The 22,187-nt window shown below is 46.0% G+C and overlaps 1 protein-coding gene across 3 annotated transcripts in view; it reads left to right on the top strand.

Annotated features, from left to right (window-relative positions):
- LOC141108281 (synaptonemal complex central element protein 1-like) overlaps positions 1-22,187 on the top strand; it is a 202,396-nt gene that overhangs the window by 48,775 nt on the left and 131,434 nt on the right. For all 3 annotated transcript variants that reach the window (XM_073599753.1, XM_073599754.1, XM_073599752.1), the window contains exon 2: positions 749-823. In XM_073599753.1, coding sequence (XP_073455854.1) covers positions 749-823 — 75 coding nt within the window. The remainder of the gene's footprint in view (positions 1-748; positions 824-22,187) is intronic.

The raw sequence follows: 22,187 nt of genomic DNA, 5'->3' as shown, positions 1-22,187 counted from the left end.
CAAGGATAAGATGCACATTTTGATGATTTGAACTATGTACTGTAATTGCTGTAGATAATTGAACTGTAATGCTGATTTGTCTAATAAACTGTTCTGTTAAAAAAAAAAAACAAGCTGTACACTCACTACTTTAGATTGTAGAAAACTGTAATTTCTTCAGTGTTGTCACATGAAAAGATATAATAAAATATTTACAAAAATGTTTGGGGTTTACTCACTTTTGTGAGATACTGTATATAATATATACATATATATATATATATATATATATATATATATATATATAGTGTGTCCCCTTTTATTTTATTCTGTTCTGCCCCCCTCCACGAAAAATGTAAAGTCAGCAACTACAAATGCTGTAGCTGCTGACTTTTAATATTAGGACACTTGCTTGTCCAGGGATCCCACGATGTCGGCACCCCAGCCGATTTTCAGGTCGGCTCTCAGGTGCTGCTGCCGCCATTCATGTTGAGGGAAGCCGGCAGTAAAGCCTTTCAGGTTCATAGCCGGATCCCTACTGCGCATGCGCGAAGCGTGCTGCACTTTATAACTGGCCCGGCGGCAGGGAAAGGAGGAGGGGGCCGAACTTCCAAGGGAACTCACCGCGGCGGAGTTTTATGAAAGTGGGGGGCGAGTACCTGTCAAAAACTCCGCTTTAAAGTAGTTCTTGATATAGATTTGACATATTGTTCATGTACAGTGATGCCTGTCCTGTGTGGGTGGTCATGATTTTTTTTTCTGTGTACAGCTCATGAAGAAATGCAAAAAGAGTTGCAGGATCTGGTGAAAAACAGAGAGAACGTGGAGGAGGATCTCCAGGGGGGTACGTTTTCATTCTAACTAAGTGTAACAATTTTGCAGGAAAAAATCAATCATTTCAAGGTCAGTGACAGTTAGCCTTCATTCACACCGGTGTGATTTGTTATGTGATTTGAGAGTTCCAAATCGCATGACAGGTCGCACCCCACTGCCGGCAATGGAACAGTTCAAATTGCTGTGACTCATGTTGCAGAGACACTACTGCACTACTTTTTTAAATTTCATTGCGACTTGCATAGACTTCTGTTAAACAAAGTCGCAATGTAATCAGAGGTGCAAATCGCACTGATTTGCGGCTTTGAAATCACGCTGAAGTAGCATGATTTCAAAGCCGCACTGGCATGAACCACAGCTAAGCCTAGGTTCACACTGAATCGTATATGAATCGCACTGGAATGTTCACCGCATTCCTGTACAATTCACATGCGATTCAGTGTGGTGTGATTTGAGCCCATTAACTTTGCATGCAGCAATTTTGGGAACTCACTGCAAGCGGATCGAATGACCGTTTTGTACCATGCGATTTGGTGCAGGCAAATGCACTGCGTTTGTGACCTGCATTTGTGGTGTGGTTAAGACTGTACTGATACCTGCTACAGGTCACAAGGGCAGTATAATTTTAATGCGGTGGGGGAAACACGTGCGGATCGTGGGTTTCTCACATCGAATTCTAGTTTAAACTTAGCGATATCCCTATTCTTCAAAAATAATTCATACACTATAAATCCCATAATCCCTAGTCCATCTAGGGAGTGAGCAAGGGACCAGGCTAAGAGCAATAGAAGGTACTTTTCTAGGTTAGGAATTGAAATTTTTATATTTTAAAGAGTTTTATATATTTCTTTTTACCCTGCACTCCACTTTTAGACTCAGGTGGCCTAGCCATTTTTGGAATTTTTCCATTGCTTTTTTTATTTTATTATTGTGACTGCCTGCAGCACCTGAAGTCAGTGGGTAGCCACAGAGGATTGGGGATAGAGGGGGGGTTGGATCGATGGTGCTGTGTGGGGGGGTGGTGAATTGGCAGGGGATTGGGACAGAAGAGTGGGGGAGAGGCAGAAGAACAGCGCCGGGGGATGGAGAGGCTGGAGAGGCTGGAGACACAGAAGCAGCGGCATCGGCATTGGCATTGGCGGGGGTCACATTTGAGGTAAATAACTCTGATCAGTGGCGTTTTAGCCACTAAACAGAGCTATCTGTTTTGCTATGAGCTCATGGTCACTGAAGTGACCATGAGCTCATAGCAGAAGGAGAAATATCAGGTCCATACAGCATATGGACTTAGCAGCAGGCAGGGAAAGTGTTAAACCAGAGTTTAGTGTCACTTTATGTTAACACACAAATGGTATAAGGTGGCATATTTTTTTTAGAGACCTTAAGTGCCTGCATGTCCAACCATTCTCTAATGTGTATGGCAGACTTTAGGTATGACGGACTTTTGGTTATTTAGCACCACACAATGTCACTAATAATGGCTCCAAAGTGCTCCACAATATAACAACCTCAGATCCTGATGAAAACTAGACTGAATATCTCACCCTGCACAGTGGTGTCTGGAGGAAACAAACTTAGAAAGCAGCACAAACTGCAGAGTAGCAAGAATAGAAAAATGACTATCAATCCAAGGCTGGCAGCACTGTTTGTGTGTATAGTTCCTAACTTGAGATGGACAACATGAAGAGTTTTAACTTTGCCTGAATGTTATTGGAAAGCAAAGCATTTTTCACAATTTCACTGTAAAATGTACCGATGTCAATAGAAAAGTTGAAATTAGGAGGGTTTTCTTAAGGGTACAGTTGTCTTTAACCACTTCAATACCTTAGGGCGTCATATGATGTCCTTGAATTTGTGAGGGGATATCTGGATGATGCCTGCAGCTACAGGCATCATTCAAATATCATTCTTTTCAGCCGGCGATTCTGTGCATAGATAAGAATGATCATAGCGGCAGTTTCGCCACTTAATCGTTCTTATAGGCGACGGGAGGGGACGTCCCCCTCTCTCGCCGCCATCCGGTGCTTCTCAGGGCTCTCCCATGCCATCGGGAGCCCGGAGAAAGAATCGGCCAGCGCCGGATGATGACGATAGAGATTTCCGGTGACCAAATGGTCACCAGTCATCTCTATGACTGTTGGAGGCCCGGGAGCGTCGTTATGATGTCACGCCCGGCTTCCCGGAAGTAAACAAAGCCGCGTTTGCGGCTGTCAGCATGAGATCGGTGAATTTTTTTTCTCGATCTCATGCTTTCCAGCCTGGACGAGAGATGTGGGGTCTTATTGACCCCGCATCTCTCGTAAAGAGGACCTGTCACAATAGATTCCTATTATTAGGGATGTTTACATTTCTTGTAATAGGAATAAAATCTATAAAAAAAAATGTAAAAAAAAGTGTAAAAATAAAAAAAATTAAGTAAAATAATAAAAAAACAAAAATATTTAAAACGCCCTTGTCCCCAGTAGCTCGCATTTAGAAGCGAACACACGCGTAAGCCCCGCCCACATATGTAAACGCCATTCATGTGAGGTATCGCCGCGTGCGTTAGAGCGTGTGCAACAATTCTAGCACTAGACCTCCTCTGTAACTTTAAACTGGTAACCTGTAAAAATTTTCAAAGCGTTGCCTATGGAGATTTTTAAGTACCGAAGTTTGGCGCCATTCCATGAGCGTGTGCAATTTTAAAGCGTGACATGTTAGGTATCTATTTACTCCGCGTAACATCATCTTCACATTATACAAAAAAATTGGGCTAACTTTACTGTTTTGTTTTTGTTTTTTTTTCCAAAAAAAGGCGTTTGAAAAATTATTGCGCAAATACCGTGCAAGATAAAAAGTTCCATTGACCGACATATATAATGTTTGGGGGTTCTGAGTAATTTTCTAGCAAAAAAATGATGATTTTTACATGTAGGAGAGAAGTGCCAGATTAAGCCTGGTATTGAAGTGATTAAATATCTCCTGGGGGATTAAGGAAGCTCCTTTCAACTATCTTGGGCCTGTTCTTTTCCAGCAGGTTCAGAGTACCAACAAGTAGCTTCCCTGACCCTCAGTTGACAGTGGCACCCCTAAGAAAACTACCATAATTTTTGCCTGGCTACATCATATATAGGAAAGGAAAAACAACCAGTGCGCTGCCAAAATCAGATAATTAAAAGTTTGAATAGTGTCAGCTGCTGCAATCGCTACAATGTGTGTTCTTCACATATACAGTATCAATAGGTAAAATGAAACAATGTGTTGCGCTGCTGAAAACAAATATTAAATCCACTTGTGAAAAATAAAATACAAGTATAGTGGTAGTGCAATCAATCAGATCGTCCTGATATATAGAATTGCCTAAATAATCCTATATGGCAATGTACAATAGTCCCAGTGCTGTCCAAAACAATGTTCAGTAGTGTGTAATAAATAACAGGTAATTCAAACTACTCCTCCAGTGCCAAAAACGATATTGTCAACACACAGATATGGACTATACACACTAAAAAAGCCCCCTCGTATGGCCAACCTCTTCATGGCCAAATGAGAGGAGGATGTGGTCCTTGAAAGAACGCAGACCAGAATGTGGAAACAATTTTATTGATGACATTTTGTTTATGTGGGCGGGGGATGAATCCTCTGCTGTTTCGTATTTAAATTATTTGAATGATAACAGCAGGGGCATTCAACTCAGTTACGAAATTGGCTCCAAAGAAATTCATTTTCTGGATTTAAAGATCTCTATTGTAGATGATACTATTATAACGTCCACCTTCTTCAAAAATACGGACAGGAATGGCTATATCCCAATGGATTCATGTCATCACCCTTCCTGGCTGTCAGCTGAGCCTAAGGGGCAATTTCTGCGCCTTAGGAGGAATTGCACTCATAAAGAGGATTATTTCAAAGAGTCAATGGTCCTAAGGTCCATATGGCTAAAGGGTATGATGAAGGGATACTCGATAGCATCATTCAGGAACTGGGTGATCGTGATCGAGATCCACTCATCTCTAATGGCACCCATCCAGATAGGGAAGCATGGGACTTTGGTCTGGCATTTCCCATGACCTACTCCTGTCATACCATTAGGGGCATTTTAATCAGACATTGGCCGGTCCTGATGAATTACCACATCTTGGGCCCATTGTTACTGAACAACCCCATGGTCATCTTTAGGGGAACTAACAGAAATTAAAGGTTACTATTTCTGTGGGAAATGCAGGGTGTGCCATATCCTGACTGGTAGAAAAGTAACTAGTTTCAATTCTGCACAAACGGGAAAGTCCTATGATATACAATCTTTCATCACTTGCTCAACACAGCATGTGGTGTATTTAATTAGGTGCCCTTGTGGCCTTGATTATGTGGGCTGTTCCACACGGGTGTCAGGTCAGGAGAACATATTTCAAAAATCATAAAGGGTTTCCCTGGACATAGTGTGTCTAGGCACTATGCCCTTAAACATAATAAAAACCCGTCAGGTAAAACTTTTATAGCCCTTGAGAAGTTTATCCCCCTTTGGAGGGTGGTGATCCTAAGAGGTCTATTCCAAGGGCGGAAACAAGTTGGATTTACCAGTTAAAATCGTATTCCCCAATGGGCCTTAATGTAGAATGGGATACTGTTACATCAATAATAGTTGAGATTCCAATATTAATTACATTTGAGTGTGTGGTAATTTTCTTTATAGGGGTCTTAGGCAATCTTGAGGTTCTATTTACTTATTATTATATATCAATTGTTAGCCTAAGAGGATTCCTTATTATGAATTTAAGAGGGTCTTCATTTAGACTAAACTGGTTTGAATATATGGGGATGTGTCAAATTTTACACAACGTATTTTATAAAGGTCCTCTATGGGGCATTATGATTGGGCTTAGGTTGTTGTACTAGTCATAGCTTCGATTGAGGCTGGACGGCCTTCTTTTATGTGACAGTGGGGCAGAACAGAATCCTTCCTGGTGTAAATATTCATTTATTTTTAATTTAAATATTTTGTACATTTATTGTGCTTATTGTTACCCCGGGAGGATGATTTATATGTAGTTCAATGTAGGAGCTGGCTCACAACAGCCCTTATAGAGATGGTGGGGGAGTGCTTTTCCAGCTCCTCCACTATATCTATGTGTAGGGGTTAAAAGTGAATGGCTATGTGTAACACAGCACTATATGTGGCAATGTATGAATTCTGACTTCTTTACTGCGATTAGCCTCCCATCTTGTGACTCTTTGTGGTATTACACTCATGGGTACACAGATTAAACTTGTCTCCTGGAATGTCAGGGAACTGAATTCCAAATTTAAAAGAGCTCTAGTACTTAAATATTACACCTACTGCCCCCTTATCATGTTTCTTCAAGAAACACATCTTTTGGGAAATGCAATTTTAGCACTTAAATGCCCGTGGATTCAGCGAGCTATACATGCCACTTACTCATCCTATGCCAGGGGAGTAACAATTCTTCTATACAAATCTCTGCCTTGTAATATTGAAGTGGTTGTTACGGATCCAGATGGGAGATATGCTATGGTAGTGTTGGAAATACAGGCGTGCCGTATGGTGTTCGTAAATGCGTATATCCCGTCTCCTTTCACCAGCGGGCTTCTCTATGAAATGCTAGATAAACTGGCTACCTTGACCCCTGTGAAAATCTTAATGGCTGGGGACTTCAGTAATATCCTGGATTACACATTAGCCACTTCAAATCCGTGGCGTGCACATAATCTGGTTCATTAGGCCGCTTCTGCGGGGCTGACGGAATTATGCAGTTGGAAGCATCCGCAACTTTAGAAGCTACTCTCATCTGTCCCTGGTACATACTTCCTCCTCCAGAATTTACCTAGCTTTTTCCTCTTCGCACTTGCTGCCATTGAAATTGGAGGCCTCCTATTTGCCAGTGGGCGTGTCAGACCATTCCCTGATCCAGGTCGTGTTGCGATTGGTGGATTCCCAGCCCTCAGGTTCTTGGCGGTTATCTCCAGAGTGGGTATGTAATCCGTTAGTGGATGAAGTCATCTAACCATCATTACAATCCTATTGGCAAATCAATGAGGGTTCCTCCACTACGCAATTTACCTGGGATGCCTTCAAGGCGACTATTAGGGGGGAGTACATTTCAGCCATTAAGGCCGCTAGAACCCAATATAGCCACGATACAGAGGTATTGCAGGAGAAAGAACAGGTATGCGCCCAGATATATGCTTACACTCCCTCCCCTGCCTCACAGCCAGACCCGCGTCAAGCCAGAAGAGATCTTTATTTACATTACAAAGACACAACAAAAAAAGATAGAACCAGTACAGTGGAGCGGGTGTTTGAACAGGGGGATAAGACAGGATGCCTGCTGGCCCTGCTTGTGGCTGATAGTTGTGCCTTCACTGTTGTCCCTTGTATATACAGTATTCGCTCTCTGGATCACTGGTGTCTTCTCGGGAGGAAATACTTGATGCTTTTGTCTCTTTCTATGCAGCACTGTATTCTCCTATTCCATCCTACTCGAAGGGGGATCCAGTCTCACTCTTGGAACCACTCTATCTTCCCACTTTGCCCTCGGAGGTATCTGAGCTCCTGGAGTCTCCTTTTGGGGTGGAGGAACTTGCTGCAGCGGTAGGCTCTTTTCCCAACTATAACACACCGGGACCGGATGGGTTGCCGGCTGAGTGGTACAGGCAACATTTGGATATCATCTTGCCACACTTGTTGACCCTTTACCGGGAGTGTTTAAAGACAGGCCAGCTGCCTCCCTCACTGTACAAAGCACATATTGTTCTTATAGCCAAGCCTGACAAAGACCCCCTGCATTGCGCTTCTTACCGGCCAATTTCACTACTAAATGTGGATATTAAAACCCTTACAAAAATGCTGGCCAACAGATTCATGTCAGTTATATCTCATTTAGTATTTGAGGACCAGACGGGTTTAATGCCGGACAAGGCCACTGATATCAATTTGAGAAGGGTCAATACTCATCTACAGTTGGGCCCTGAGATTACCAAAGTGGGAATATTAGTCTTTTTGGATTTAGAAAAGGCTTTTGGTTCAGTGGACTGGTGCTACATGCAGGAAGTAATATTGCAGTCCTTTATTCTGTAAATGGATTACTCTGTTATATCATTCCCCTGTTGCGACGGTCAAACTTAATGGGATGGACTCTGAGTTTTTCCCGGTATCTAGGGGGACACGCCAGGGCTGCCCGCTATCTCTTGGTCTGTTTGCCCTGCTTATAGAACCCTTGGCTATAGCCCTGTGTGTGTCCACTGGGGTGAAGGGAATCCAGGTGAGTGTATTAGAGGAAAAAACGGCATTATACGCTGACAAAATGGTACTTTTCCTGGGAGATAATGATCAATCGTTGACCTCAGCTTTATCCATTCTTTATACGCCTTCTCCTGGTTTTTTGGTCTTAAAGTAAACTGGGGTAAGTCACAAATTCTGCCGTTGAAGGTTCCATCTCCAACCCTGAAGGCCCTGATAGGCTGCCCACTTCAGTGGGTTAACAAGGTGAAATATTTGGGATTGAATATTACGCAGTTGGCTTCTGACTTTATCCCCCTCAATGTTGCTCTGAGTTCTGCAGACCCTTAACCACTTCAGCCCCGGAAGGATTTACCCCCTTCCTGACCTGAGCACTTTTTGCGATTCGGCACTGCGTCGCTTTAACGGACATTTGCGCGGTTGTGCGACGTTGTACCCAAACAAAATTGATTTCCCACAAATAGAGCTTTTTTTTTGTGGTATTTGATCGCCTCTGCAGTTTTTATTTTTTGCGCTATAAACAAAAAAAAAGAGCAACAATTTTGAAAAAAACGCAATATGTTTTACTTTTTGCTATAATAAATATCCTCCTTCTACATATTTTTGGTAAAAAAAAATCGCAATAAGCGTAGATTGATTGGTTTGCGCAAAATTTATAGCGTCTACAAAATAGTTTTATGGCATTTTTATTTAATTTTTTTTTTAGTAGTAATGATGGCGATCTGAGCATTTTATCGGGACTGCGACATCATGGCGGACAAATCTGACACTTTTGACACTATTTTGGGACCATTGTCATTTATACAGCGATCAATGCTATAAAAATGCATTGATTACTGTGTAAATGACACTGGCAGTGAAGGGGTTAACCACTAGGGGGCAGTGAAGGGGTTAAGTGTGTCCTAGGGGGTGATTCTAACTGTGGGGGGGAGGGGCTACACCTCACATGACAGCGATTTTTGCTCTCAATGACAGAGAGCGGTGATCTCTGTCCTGTCACTAGGCAGAACTGGGAAATGCTTTGTTTACAAAAGCATCTCCCCGTTCTACCTCTCTGTGACATGATCGCGGGCACTCGATGGACACAGAGTTCGCGGCGGGCATGCGCCCGCAGCACCGCTTCTTAAAGGGGACGTACCTGCCCACCAGTGCCATTCTGCCGACGTAAATCGGCGTGCCCTGGTCGGCAAGCGGTTAAACAATGCATGCAGGCCTGGCATAACTTACCGCTATCCCTGATTGGGAAAATGAATCTAATGAAAATGAATTTTCTCCCCCTATTCCTATATATCTTTAGGAACTCCCAGTCTGGATACCAAAGACTATTTTCCAGTCCATTTATAGAGTGATTTCGGACTTCCTCTGGGGTGGAGGTACTCTGCGTCTTCAACTGCAAGTGTTACAACAGCACTGGGAAAAAAGGAGGGTTGGCGGTACCCAATTTTGCCAGATATTTCTTAGCAGGGCAGTTGGTTTTTGCACACAGATGGTTGACTCATCCAGATGATGCACTGCGTGCTGTAAATGGCCAGGCAATCTTCTGGGACCTGTGATGTGTCCCAGAAGATTGCGGGGAGGAAGGGGAGAGAGGTGAACTTTCGGCGCCGTGGAGCCCCAGGAGGAAGTGGGACCTGTAAAAAGAGGGTATCCTCGCCCCCTCAAAAAAATGACATGCCAAGTGTGGCATGTCAGGGGGGTCACCGTCGCTTAATGCGGAAATTCCATTTTTGGGTGGAACTCCACTTTAAGTTTCAATTACATGAAACCATTATGAGTATCCCCTTGGTGGTGATAGCAAGCACTCTCTTCATAGTAATTCATCAGTACACACCTGTAGTAGCGATCAGTGGTCTGTGCTATTTAAGACGGCTGCACATGTCACCTAACCTTCCCTGATGAAGTCACATGATCGGTGACGATACGCGTAGGGAGTAAGCCAGGTGACGTCACGGACAGGAAAGAACAGTAGCGGTATGAACAACAATTATGAACAACAATTGGTCTCCTCACCCAGGCAGTCCCATCTCCCCTCAGTTATAATCACTCCCTAGGTAACACAGTTAACCCCTTGATCGGCCCCTACTGTTAATCTCTTCCCTGCCAGTGACATTTACACAGTAATCAGTGCATTTTTATAGCTCTGATCGCTGTATAAATGCCAATGGTCCCATAAATGTGTCAAAAGTGTCCGATCTGTCCGCCATAATGTTGCAGTCCCGATAAAAATCGCAGATCACTGCTATTACTAGTAAAAAAAAATAATAATAAAAATGCCATAAATCTTTCCCCCATTTTGTAGAAGCTATAACTTTTGCGCAAACCAATCAATATACGCTTATTGCGATTTTTATTACCAAAAATATGTAGAAGAATACATATCAGCCTAAACTGAGGAAAAAAATTGCTTTTTTTAAAAAAAATTGGGGATTTTATTATAGCAAAAAGTACAAAATATTGTTTTTTTTTTTTTCAAAAATGTCGCTCTTTTTTTATTTATAGCGCAAAAAATAAAAACCGCAGAGATGATCAAATACCAACAAAACAAAGCTCTATTTGTGGGAGAAAAAGGATGTCAATTTTGTTTGTGTCCTGTGCACAGTGTGCACCTAAAGCTACCTGAAGACAATTGCTGTTGTTCTGATCCTATTAATACCACAGGCAGGCAGCTGCAGTATTTACAGTTAGTGTACTGTGTCCTCTGCACAGTGTGCACCTAAAGCTACCTGAAGAAAATTGCTGGTGTTCTTCTGACCCTTTTAGTACCACAGGCAGGCAGCTGCAGTATTTACAGTTAGTGTACTGTGTCCTGTGCACAGTGTGCACCTAAAGCTACCTGAAGACAATTGCTGTTGTTCTGATCCTATTAATACCACAGGCAGGCAGCTGCAGTATTTACAGTTAGTGTACTGTGTCCTCTGCACAGTGTGCACCTAAAGCTACCTGAAGACAATTGCTGGTGTTCTGATCCTATTAATACCACAGGCAGGCAGCTACAGTATTTACAGTTAGTGTACTGTGTCCTCTGCACAGTGTGCGCCTAAAGCTACCTGAAGACAATTGCTGGTGTTCTTCTGATCCTATTAGTACCACAGGCAGGCAGCTGCAGTATTTGCAGTTAGTGTACTGTGTCCTCTGCACAGTGTGCACCTAAAGCTAACTGAAGACAATTGCTGGTGTTCTGATCCTATTAATACCACAGGCAGGCAGCTGCAGTATTTACAGTTAGTATACTGTGTCCTCTGCACAGTGTGCACCTAAAGCTACCTGAAGACAATTGCTGTTGTTCTGATCCTATTAATACCACAGGCAGACAGCTGCAGTATTTACAGTTAGTGTACTGTGTCCTCTGCACAGTGTGCACCTAAAGCTACCTGAAGACAATTGCTGGTGTTCTCATACTAATACTACAGGCAGGCAGTTGATTCTGCTAGCTGCAGTATCAGTATATATATACATCCCAGCTTTGTGCAGCTACATCTCACTGCAGGTCATTAGTATGTCTGGAAGGCCAACAAGGAGAGGCAGACAATCACAAGCCAATAAAAGAGGGCAAGCAGGCTCTGTGTCTAGAGGCAACAGTGCTGGTCATGGAGACAGTGCATCCTCATCAGCATGTGGCCATGGGACACGCTTGTCCTTTTTTTGGGCAGCTGGCCGTGTTGAGCCGCAACATGCCGAAGACTTGGTAGAGTGGATGACCAAGCTGTCATCCTCTCTCACCCAGGCTCAGGGTACTTTGTCTGGCAAAGCAGCTGCCAATGCGGCCTCTTCCCTCAGCTCAATTGCATCAGTCACTCCTTCCCTAGCCCCACCATGTCCTCCTGAGGAGTCCACCGAACTGTCTGACCATAGTGTTGGGTACATGCTCCAGGAGGATGCCCAGCGTTTTGAAGGCTCTGATGATGGTACCCAGCTAGAGGAAGGCAGTAGTTTGAGCCCAAAGAGAGGGGGTGCCCAAGAAGGACAGCAATCTGGCAGTCATGTTCCCCCAGCTGCAGCATACTGCCAGGTTTGCTCCAGTGATGAGGAGGGAGGGGATGATGAGGTCACTGACTCCACGTGGGTGCCTGATAGGAGAGAGGAGGAGGAGGCACATCTCCAATGAGGCAGGATGCCTTCCAGGGGCCAGCTTAAGGGCAGCACACCGACTGCATCACACCGCAGAGCTCCGCATGTGCAGGGCGCTGCTGTCTCTGCGCGTTATTCCAAAAGTTCTTTGGTGTGGGCCTTTTTTGAGACGAGTGCATCAGATCCCACCGCTGCTATTTGCAACATATGTCTCAAGCGTATCTCGCGTGGCCAAAACATCACCCGCTTGGGCACCACATGCTTGACCAGACATATGTTGACCTGCCATGCAGTTCGTTGGCAAGCGTACCTAAAAGACCCACACCAAAGAACAAAGCGGACCTCTCCTTGCTCCTCGTCAGCTGGGATCTCCAACCCCACTTTACCTTCAGTCCTCTCTGAAACCTGCACTGAGAGGAATGAAGGTGTAGAATTAGGTGTGTCCCAGCCAAGTACTTGCGGGCAATCTGCTATCGGTACACCAACGTCAGGTTGTACCAGGCAAATTTCCTTGCCCCAGCTGCTGCGCCGCCGAAAGAAGTTTGCTTCCAGCCATCCACATGCCCAGCGGTTGAATGCTAGCTTGGCTAAATTGCTAGCACTTCAACTGCTGCCTTTTCAGTTGGTAGACTCTGCCCTCTTCCGTGAGTTTGTGGAATGTGCTGTTCCTCAGTGGCAGGTTCCCAAACGCCACTTTTTCTCACGGAAGGCGATTCCGGCTCTCTACCGGCATGTGGAAGGCAATGTCTTGGCCTCGCTGGACAGGGCGGTCAGCGGTAAGGTGCATATTACCGCTGACTCGTGGTCCAGCAGGCATGGACAGGGACGTTACCTATCTTTTACCGTGCACTGGATGACTTTTCTGGCAGCTGGGAAGGATGCAGGACAGGGTGCAGTAGTGTTGGAGGTTGTTCCGCCACCATGCCTCCAAAATTCTACTAGTGGTGATTCTGCCACACCTCTCTCCTCCACCCCCTCTTCTTCTTCTTCCTCCATGGCCTCTTCCTGTGTTGATTTGTCCTCGGAATCAGCGGTGCTCCGTAGGGGTTCAAGGGGCTATGCAAGCATGCAGGCAGAAAGATGCCATGCGGTGCTTGAGCTGATGTGCTTGGGGGACAGGAGCCAGACTGGGGTAGAAATTCTCTCAGCTCTGCAGGGGAAGGTTCAGAGGTGGTTGACACCATGCCAGCTTAAGCCAGGTATGGTGGTTTGCGACAATAGCACCAACCTCCTCTCCGCCCTCCGACAGGGACAACTGACCCATGTGCCCTGTTTGGCTCATGTCCTTAATTTGGTGGTGCAGCGGTTCTTGGGCAGGTACCTGGGCTTACAGGATGTCCTGAGGCAGGCCAGGAAAGTCTGTGTGCATTTCCACAGGTCATATAATGCCAGTGCTCGGCTGGCTGACCTCCAAAAGGAATTTAACCTGCCCAAGAACCGCCTAATCTGTGACATGCCCACCAGGTGGAACTTAACGTTGGCCATGCTGCAGCGGCTGCACACACAGTAGAGGGCCATAAATCAGTACCTATGCGACTATGGCACCAGGACAGGGTCTGGGGAGCTTGTTTTTTTTCCCCACACCAGTGGGCTATGATCAGGGATGCATGCACTGTCCTGTCACCATTTGAGGAGGCCACGAGGATGGTGAGCAGTGACAGTGCATGCATCAGTGACACTGTCCCTCTTGTCCACCTGTTGGAGAACACGCTGCGTGGAATAATATACAGGGCACTTGGGGCAGAACAGAGGGAGGAAGAGGAGGACTTCCTTACCTCTCAAGGCCCCCTTTATCCAGACAGTGTTCCTGCATGCCCGCCGATCACACAGGAAGAGGTCAAGGAGGAGAAGGAGGATTGTGTCAGCATGGAGGTGGAGCCTGACACTCAGCATCAGCAGCAGTCTTCAAGGGAGCATTTACAGTCCGAAGAAACCCATGGACTTGTACGTGGCTGGGAGGAGGTGGCTGCGGATCATTTCGTCCTTAGTGATCCAGAGGACCCTGGACCGAATGCCTCAGCAAACTTACGCTGGATAGCCTCCCTGATCCTGCAAAGCCTGCGGAAGGATCCTCGTATTCGTGGTATCAAGGGGAGGGATCATTACTGGCTGTTAGGGATGAGCCGAACACCCCCCTGTTCGGTTCGCACCAGAACATGCGAACAGGAAAAAAGTTCGTTCGAACACGTGAACACCATTAAAGTCTATGGGACACGAATCAAAAGTGGTAATTTTAAAGGCTTATTTGCAAGTTATTGTCATAAAAAGTGTTTGGGGACCTGGGTCCTGCCCCAGGGGACATGGATCAATGCAACCCTTCAGGCCTGGTATGGATTTTAAGGGGAACCCTGCGCCAAAAAAAAAAAAAAATGGCGTGGGGTCCCCCCAAAAATCCATACCAGACCCTTATCCGAGCACACAACCTGGCAGGCTGCAGGAAAAGAGGGGTGGGACGAGAGAACGCCCCCCCCTCCTGAACCGTACGAGGCCACATGCCCTCAACATTGGGAGGGTGCTTTGGGGTAGCCCCCCAAAACACCTTGTCCCCATGTTGATGAGGACAAGGGCCTCATCCCCACAACCCTGGCCGGTGGTTGTGGGGGTCTGCGGGCGGGGGGCTTATCGGAATCTGGAAGCTCCCTTTAACAAGGGGACCCCCAGATCCCGGCCCCCCCCCCTGTGTGAAATGGTAAGGGCCTACCATTTCACTAAAAAACTGTCAAAAATGTTAAAAATGACAAGAGAGTTTTTGACTATTCCTTTATTTAAATGCTTCTTCTTTCTTCTATCTTCTATCTTCCTTCATCTTCTTCTTCTGGTTCTTCTGGCTCTTCTGGTTCTTCCTCCGGCGTTCTCGTCCAGCATCTCCTCCACGGCGTCTTCTATCTTCTTCTCCTCGGGCCGCTCCGCACCCATGGCATGGGGGGTACTTTTGTACCCCCTTACCATTTCACATAGGGGGGGCCGGGATCTGGGGGTCCCCTTGTTAAAGGGGGCTTCCAGATTCTGATAAGCCCCCCACCCGCAGACCCCCACAACCACCGGCCAGGGTTGTGGGGATGAGGCCCTTGTCCTCATCAACATGGGGACAAGGTGTTTTGGGGGCTACCCCAAAGCACCCTCCCAATGTTGAGAGCATGTGGCCTGGTACGGTTCAGGAGGGGGGGCGCTCTCTCGTCCCCCCCTCTTTTCCTGCGGCCTGCCAGGTTGCGTGCTCGGATAAGGTTCTGGTATGGATTTTTGGGGGGACCCCACGCCATTTTTTTTTTTACTTTTGGCCGGGGTTCCCCTTAATATCCATACCAGACCTGAAGGGCCTGGTATGGAATTTAGGGGGACTCCCACGTCATTTTTTTTTAAAATTTTGGTTCGGGGTTCCCCTGTGGGGAATTCCCATGTCGTTTTTATCAATGAACTTCTATGTGTATTGTCGGACCGGCAATGCAATAGCCGCGAGTAGTTTTAAATGGCTTTTTTTCCTTTGAAATGTCATTTTGCTGTCAGACTGTTCTAAACACGGGAAACATGCGCCCCTTTACAGGCATACTATAGACACCCCCAGCTACGAAATTTAAAGGGATATTACACTTTTATTGTTTGACTTTAAGCATTATTAAAATCACTGCTCCTGAAAAAAGGCCGTTTTTAAAACTTTTTTTTGCATTGATCCATGTCCCCTGGGGCAGGACCCAGGTCCCCAAACACTTTTTATGACAATAACTTGCATATAAGCCTTTAAAATTAGCACTTTTGATTTCTCCCATAGACTTTTAAAGGGTGTTCCGCAGCATTCGAATTTGCCTCGAACACCCCAAATTGTTCGCTGTTCGGCGAACTTGCGAACAGCCAATGTTCGAGTCGAACGTGAGTTTGACTCGAACTCGAAGCTCATCCCTACTGGCTGGCAACCCTCCTTGATCCTCGTTACAAGGGTAAGGTTGCGGACCTTATCTTGCCGTCGCAGAGGGAGCAGAGGATGAAACATCTTCGGGAGGCCTCTCAGAAAGGTTTGTGCAACGCGTTTCCAGAGCCTGGGAGGTTACAATTTCCTGGTCCTCCTGGACAACGTGTTGCTGAGGCTTTGGTCAGTCACAGAAGGAGGTGGAGAAGGTGGCCATCTGACCGATGCGCTCAGACAAATTTTTAGTCCGCAGCCCCAAGGTGTGATCGGTTCCAGCAACCATCACCAGCGTTTGATTCACATGGTGCAGGAATACCTAGGGGCAAGATCAGACTTGGTCACCTTTCCCACCGAAAATCTTCTGGGTTACTGAGTCTTGAAGATGGATCACTGGCCAGAGCTTGCACAGTATGCAATTGAGCTACTGACCTGTCCTGCATCCAGCGTTCTTTCGGAATACACATTCAGTGCTGCTGGAGGATATTGTAACCAATCACAGGGTGCGCCTGTCCACCGAATCGGTCGATCGGCTGACCTTCATAAAAATGAATCAGTCTTGGATCACCAGCTACCAAGTACCTGATGCTGATGTAACCGATTTATTTATTTTTTTAATGTGAGTTCCCTTCAAGACTGCCTATGCTGATGCTGAGTGACTATCCTGTTATGCTGAGTGACAATCCTCTTCCTCCTCAATTTTCATGCTGATAGCTTGTAAGAACATTTCTGGTTCTGGGCACAGCCACCAGTGGCCAAGGCCCAATTTTTCTGCCCCTGTTTAACAGGGGCGTGTAATTACAATTTTTGATGCAATACTTTGCAGCAGGGCTCATTCTTGCGCTCCAATTAGAGTATATGTGAGGGGTTGCAGTGTTGTGGCACCAGCACCAGTGCCCAAGGCCCAATTTTTCTGCCCCTGTTAAACAGGGGCATGTAATTACAATTTTTGATGCAATACTTTGCAGCAGGGCTCATTCCTGCGCTCCAACTAGAGTATCTGTAAGGGGTTGCAGTGTTGTGGCACCAGCACCAGTGCCCAAGGCCCAAAATTTCAGCCCCTGTTTAACAGGGGCGTATAATTACAATTTTTGATGCAATACTTTGCAGCAGGGCTCATTCCTGCGCTCCAACTATAGCATCTGTGAGGGGTTGCAGTGTTGTGGCACCAGTGCCTAAGGCCCAATTTTTCTGCCCCTGTTCAACAGGGACATGTAATTACAATTCTTGATCTAATATTTCACAGCAGGCCCATTCCTGTGCCCACCAAGAGTAACTGTGAGGGTTTACAGTGTTGTGGCAACACCACCACCACCACCAAAGGCCCAATTTTTCAGCCCCTGTTCAACAGGTGCATGTAATTACAATTCTTGATATAATATTTCACAGCAGGGCCCGTTCCAGCACCCACCAAGAGTAACTGTGAGGACTTACAGTGTTGTGGCACCAGCACCACCACCACCACCACCACCAAAGGCCCAATTTTTCTACCAATGTTCAACAATGGCATGTAATTACAATTCTTGATCTAATATTTCACAGCAGGGCCTGTTCCTGCGCCCACCAAGAGTAACTGTGAGGGCTTACAGTGTTGTGGCAACACCAACACCTAAGGCCTCAATTTCTGAAGCGTATATAGGGCAGGCCCCTACTTTCAAACATCCAACTTACAAACGACTCCTACTTGTAAACGGAAGGAGACAACAGGAAGTGAGATGAAATCTACCCCTAGGAAGGGAAATTCTTTCCTGTAAGAGTTAATATGGGAAAAACGTGTCTCCTCTTCACTGATGCTTTATCACCAATGCTTGTTTCACTAAAACCCCCAAATTTTCAAAAAACATTTGTCATTGGGATAGAAAGTGAGGTGAAATCTTTTGAAGAGGTGCACAGACAGCAAAACAAATGTTACAGGGGTGATAACCCTTCCCTATGTTTTCCAAAAAGCTTAAAAATAGATTTTTTGGCTGGAGCTACACTTTAAAAATGTACCAGTTCAAAATTACAAACAGATTCTACTTAACAACAAACCTACAGTCTCTGTCTTGTTTGCACCGCCTGTATACTGCTGTTCAGCCCCACGCCTTTCCTTTTTTTAATTTGGGTGCGGGATTCCCCTTAAAGTGGGTGTAAACCCAATGTCATCCTTTCTAAACTACTGCCATAGGGGTTATCTATAAGGATATACTGTGCATGCCTCATGCATGTATCTTTACCTGTCAAATGTCTCCCCTCTGTCTGTTATTAGACACGAAAAACTGCATATTCTGTGGGTGGTTCTGTTGTCTGGAGCTTGGTGGGTGGAGTCGTGATGTCAGTAGACTCCCCGCCCACCTTTTTACTCCTTGTCAATATGCATTTTCTCCTGTGTATTTCTAACACTGAACTTCTGCTATGATCTCTAACATCCAGTGAAAAGACAGGAAAGTAACCACATGACTTCAGCATGCCAATCCTTGCAGAGCTGCTGAAGAAAGGAGTGGGGGAGGGAATTAAAAAATAATGCCTGTGTCTTAGGCTGTCACTCACAGCAAGGGGGAGTATTTGACAAAGTTTTTCTCAGTTTGTCAAGATTTTTCTCACTGAACAATAAAAGAGGATTGCTCAGAGATTGAATAACTCTGTGTGGCAAGACTGGGCTCAAATGATAGGAAATCTTATACTCTACAGCAGGGGTGCCCAAACTTTTTTCAAAGAGGGCCAGATTTCATGAAGTGAACATGCGTGAGGGCCGCCCATTTTGCCTGACTTTTTTTGAACCATTAAAATTAAATGCAAATGAAATATTTTATGCAAATTTTATTGCAAATGGAATACTATTCATTTCGTAACATTGATGCAATGTTCAGGGTAACAATGAGCTCAGGCGTGTCATGTTTAAAAAAAAAAAATATATATATCTCTTCTTTAGCCTCTGACCAATCCCCAAGCACCTCTCGGGGTAAGGATGAGCTTGAGCGTTTATTATTTTTTTTAAATAATAATCTTTTCTTTAGCCAGCCTAATCTACCAGTGCCTCTCACTGACTGAAAGGAACCGCGTTCCGGTTTGATGTGGCCCCCACTTGGAATTTACATATATATCCATCTGTGCCCCCCCCGAGTATATCCATCTGTGACCCCCAAGCTCGAGCATGTTTTATTTTTTTGCTGTGAATATACCTATCTTCTTTAGGTGAACAAATCCCCGAGCGCCGCGCTCATTGTTAAGTCAATGTGCTCGAGCCTGCAAGGATGAAAGCTGACAGCGCGCAGCGCCACCGCCAATCACAGGCACTATGACATTTCCCCGATCTGCGGACTTCAGATGCAGAGATCGGGAATAGTCACAGTGCTTGTAATTGGCTCTGCGCGCTGTCAGCTTCATAGCGGCTTTGGCACATTGATTTCTGAACACGCCCAGCCACACCCCCCCCCCCCGGCTCATCCTAACAATGAGCGCGGCACTCTGGGATTTGTTCAGCTAAAGAAGATATATTCACAGCAAAAAAACCATAACACGCTCAAGCTTGGGGGGGGCCACAGATGGATGTATATGTAAATTCCAAGTGGGGGCCACATCAAACCAGAACGCGGGCCGCAAATGGCTCGCGGGCCGGACTTTGGACATGCCTGCTCTACAGTATGATATTAAAAAAAAAAAAAATTCGAGTTTACATCCACTTTAATATCCATACAAGACCCAAAGGGCCTGGTAATGGACCTTGGGTACCCATGCCATTTGTCTCACTGATTTTCATCCATATTGCCGGGACCCGACATTACATTAAAACCGCAAACAGTTTTAAATTACTTTTATTCCTTTAAAAATGTCATTTTGTGGAGGGACTGTTCTAAGCACGTGCCAATTTCCAGGCATACATTTTTTTTCACTTTAAGCATCATTAAAATCACTGCACCCGAAAAAACGGCCGTTTTTAAAACTTTTTTTGCATTGATACATGTCCCCTGGGGCAGGACCTGGGTCCCCAAACCCTTTTTAGGACAATAATTTGCATATTAGCCTTTAAAATTAGCACTTTTGATTTCGAACGTTCGAGTCCCATAGACTTTAATGGGGTTCTAAAGTTTGCGCGAACTTTCGGTCCGTTCGCAGGTTCTGGTGCGAACCGAACCAGGGGGTGTCGGCTCATCCCTACCCAGGATGGGTGAGGAGTTCCTGGGAATAGCCTTAGTCAGGAGAGGACTGACTCGCAGTCCTCTCTGTGTTAATAGAGAGATATTTGAGACCCGGAATTTCGGAGGCTCTGAAGTGATATTTGGGTGGGAAAGAGCCTCCACCCCTGACTACAGGGGTTCCAGCACACACAGGGTTAAGAGCCTCCAGGATAAAAGACAGGAAGTAGTGCTAAGTGTAGTGGTGAGGAGGGGTTGGGGAATACACCTGTCTTGAAGAGTTGTGTCTGCTGGAGGCTGCTAAAAAGATCTAACAAGGACTGTTAAACGCGTGGGACCAGGGCCGCCATCAGGGGGGTACAGGCAGTACTCCTGTAAGGGGCCCGAGCATCCCCCTTCCCCCTCCGGCGGCCGCTATAGAAAAGAAGAAGGGTGCATACACAAGTCTGATGAGCTGCTCTTTCTTTCACTAGCTCCCCCCCGCGGCGGGCGCTATAGAGGAGAAGAAGGGAGGGAGCTTACATGTCTGAGCCACCACGCCGCCTTCCACTAGCAGGCCCCTCCCCCCTGCAGGTGATTGAGGCCAGCATTTGCTCCAAAGCACTCTTTCCCTGCTGAGGTGGAGCCTGCTGGCTGCTGCTGCTAGGTTAGCTCTGATTGGCTGGGACTCTGGCAGGGGGTGTAGTCAGTTTGTCAGCGGTGAACAACCCAGCCCTGTTAGGTGCATGCAGATAGGAAGATAGAGAGCGGCGTGGGAGGGTAAGTCACAAAAAGTTCATGTGCTGCTGTGCTCCTTGTGCTGTATATTTGAACTTTCTTTTTAATCTCCTTTGCCTTAGATGGGAATGGAATACTTGAGCCTGACGAGCTGGCATGATTGAGTTGCATAGTGTAAATGGATGAGGATGACTCTGGGTGGAGATAAGAGTTACATTGTGGAGAGATTCTTCACTTTGTAACTCTCATCCCCACCCAGGGTCATCCTCATCCATTTTCCACAATGCAAGTCCATCATCTTCATCTCCCACCCAGCATCAACCATCCCTCCAGTATCCACATCCACTCCCAGCATCATCCATCCATCCTTCCCTCCAGTATCCACATCCACGCCCAGCATCATCCATCCATCTATCCCTCCAGTCTCCACAATGTGGGCTGATTCGGTGGGACGGCCAGTGGTCAGGCCCCGTGGGGCCCAGGCCTAAAGCTGTGTAAGGGGCCCCAAAATTCCTGATGGCTGCCCTGCTTGGGACAAAGACCCATCCATGAACTGTATGTGCCTTTTTTCTTTTACTTTTACTTTTACTTTGTGCTGAAGATAAGCGGACTTATTTTGTATTTTGTGCTTGTGTGCTGCTGGAAGCCTTATTTTGATTTGCTTGCTGAAAATAAAAGCCTTTTTGTTTAAAGTTTAATGGCTTTGCACTTGGTCCTGTGGAGCTACATTCACCCCCCAAACCTTACAACTCATGTCTTGAATGCGGGCAGAAGTGCATTTGCAGCCGCAAAAGCTGTTTAAAACTGAAAACTGACATTTAAAGAGACAGTGTACCTATGGCATGTTTCGGGTGAAATCAGCTCAGACACTGCAAACAGCAGGAAAAGGCATGGAGGAGGTCATCGAGGCGTCATCGAGGTATTGGTGTAAGCCACCGTGACCCAGCAGCAAGCCTCAGCAGAGGCAAACTGTTGCCATGAGGAAGCAATGGCTCAGCAGCAGCAGGCTCTCGCACAGGCTGTAGCTGCGCAGCAGGAAAGCACACGGTTGCTAGCTACTCAGTTTACTGCCCAACAGGAGTCCACTCAGGCACAGGTGGCTGCCTTATAAATGGCAGTGCAGCGCCTGGCTCAGAGAGCAAGCGGTCGTTGCCGCTGGCAACCAAGTATCCGTGAGGGCCAGCCATTTCTTGCAAAAACTGACACCCAGTGACGATGTAGAGGCCTTTCTCACTACCTTTGAGAGTAAGGATGAGCTCCGGCCTGTTTGCACACTCCACGTGCAGAGCCCGCCAGGAAGTCGGCACGGCGCTGCACTAATCACAGGCAGTGAGACATT

The sequence above is a fragment of the Aquarana catesbeiana genome, linkage group LG09, assembly GCF_042186555.1.
Source record: "Aquarana catesbeiana isolate 2022-GZ linkage group LG09, ASM4218655v1, whole genome shotgun sequence".
Lineage (NCBI taxonomy): Eukaryota > Metazoa > Chordata > Amphibia > Anura > Ranidae > Aquarana > Aquarana catesbeiana.
This window is presented reverse-complemented; position numbering and strand designations above follow the sequence as displayed.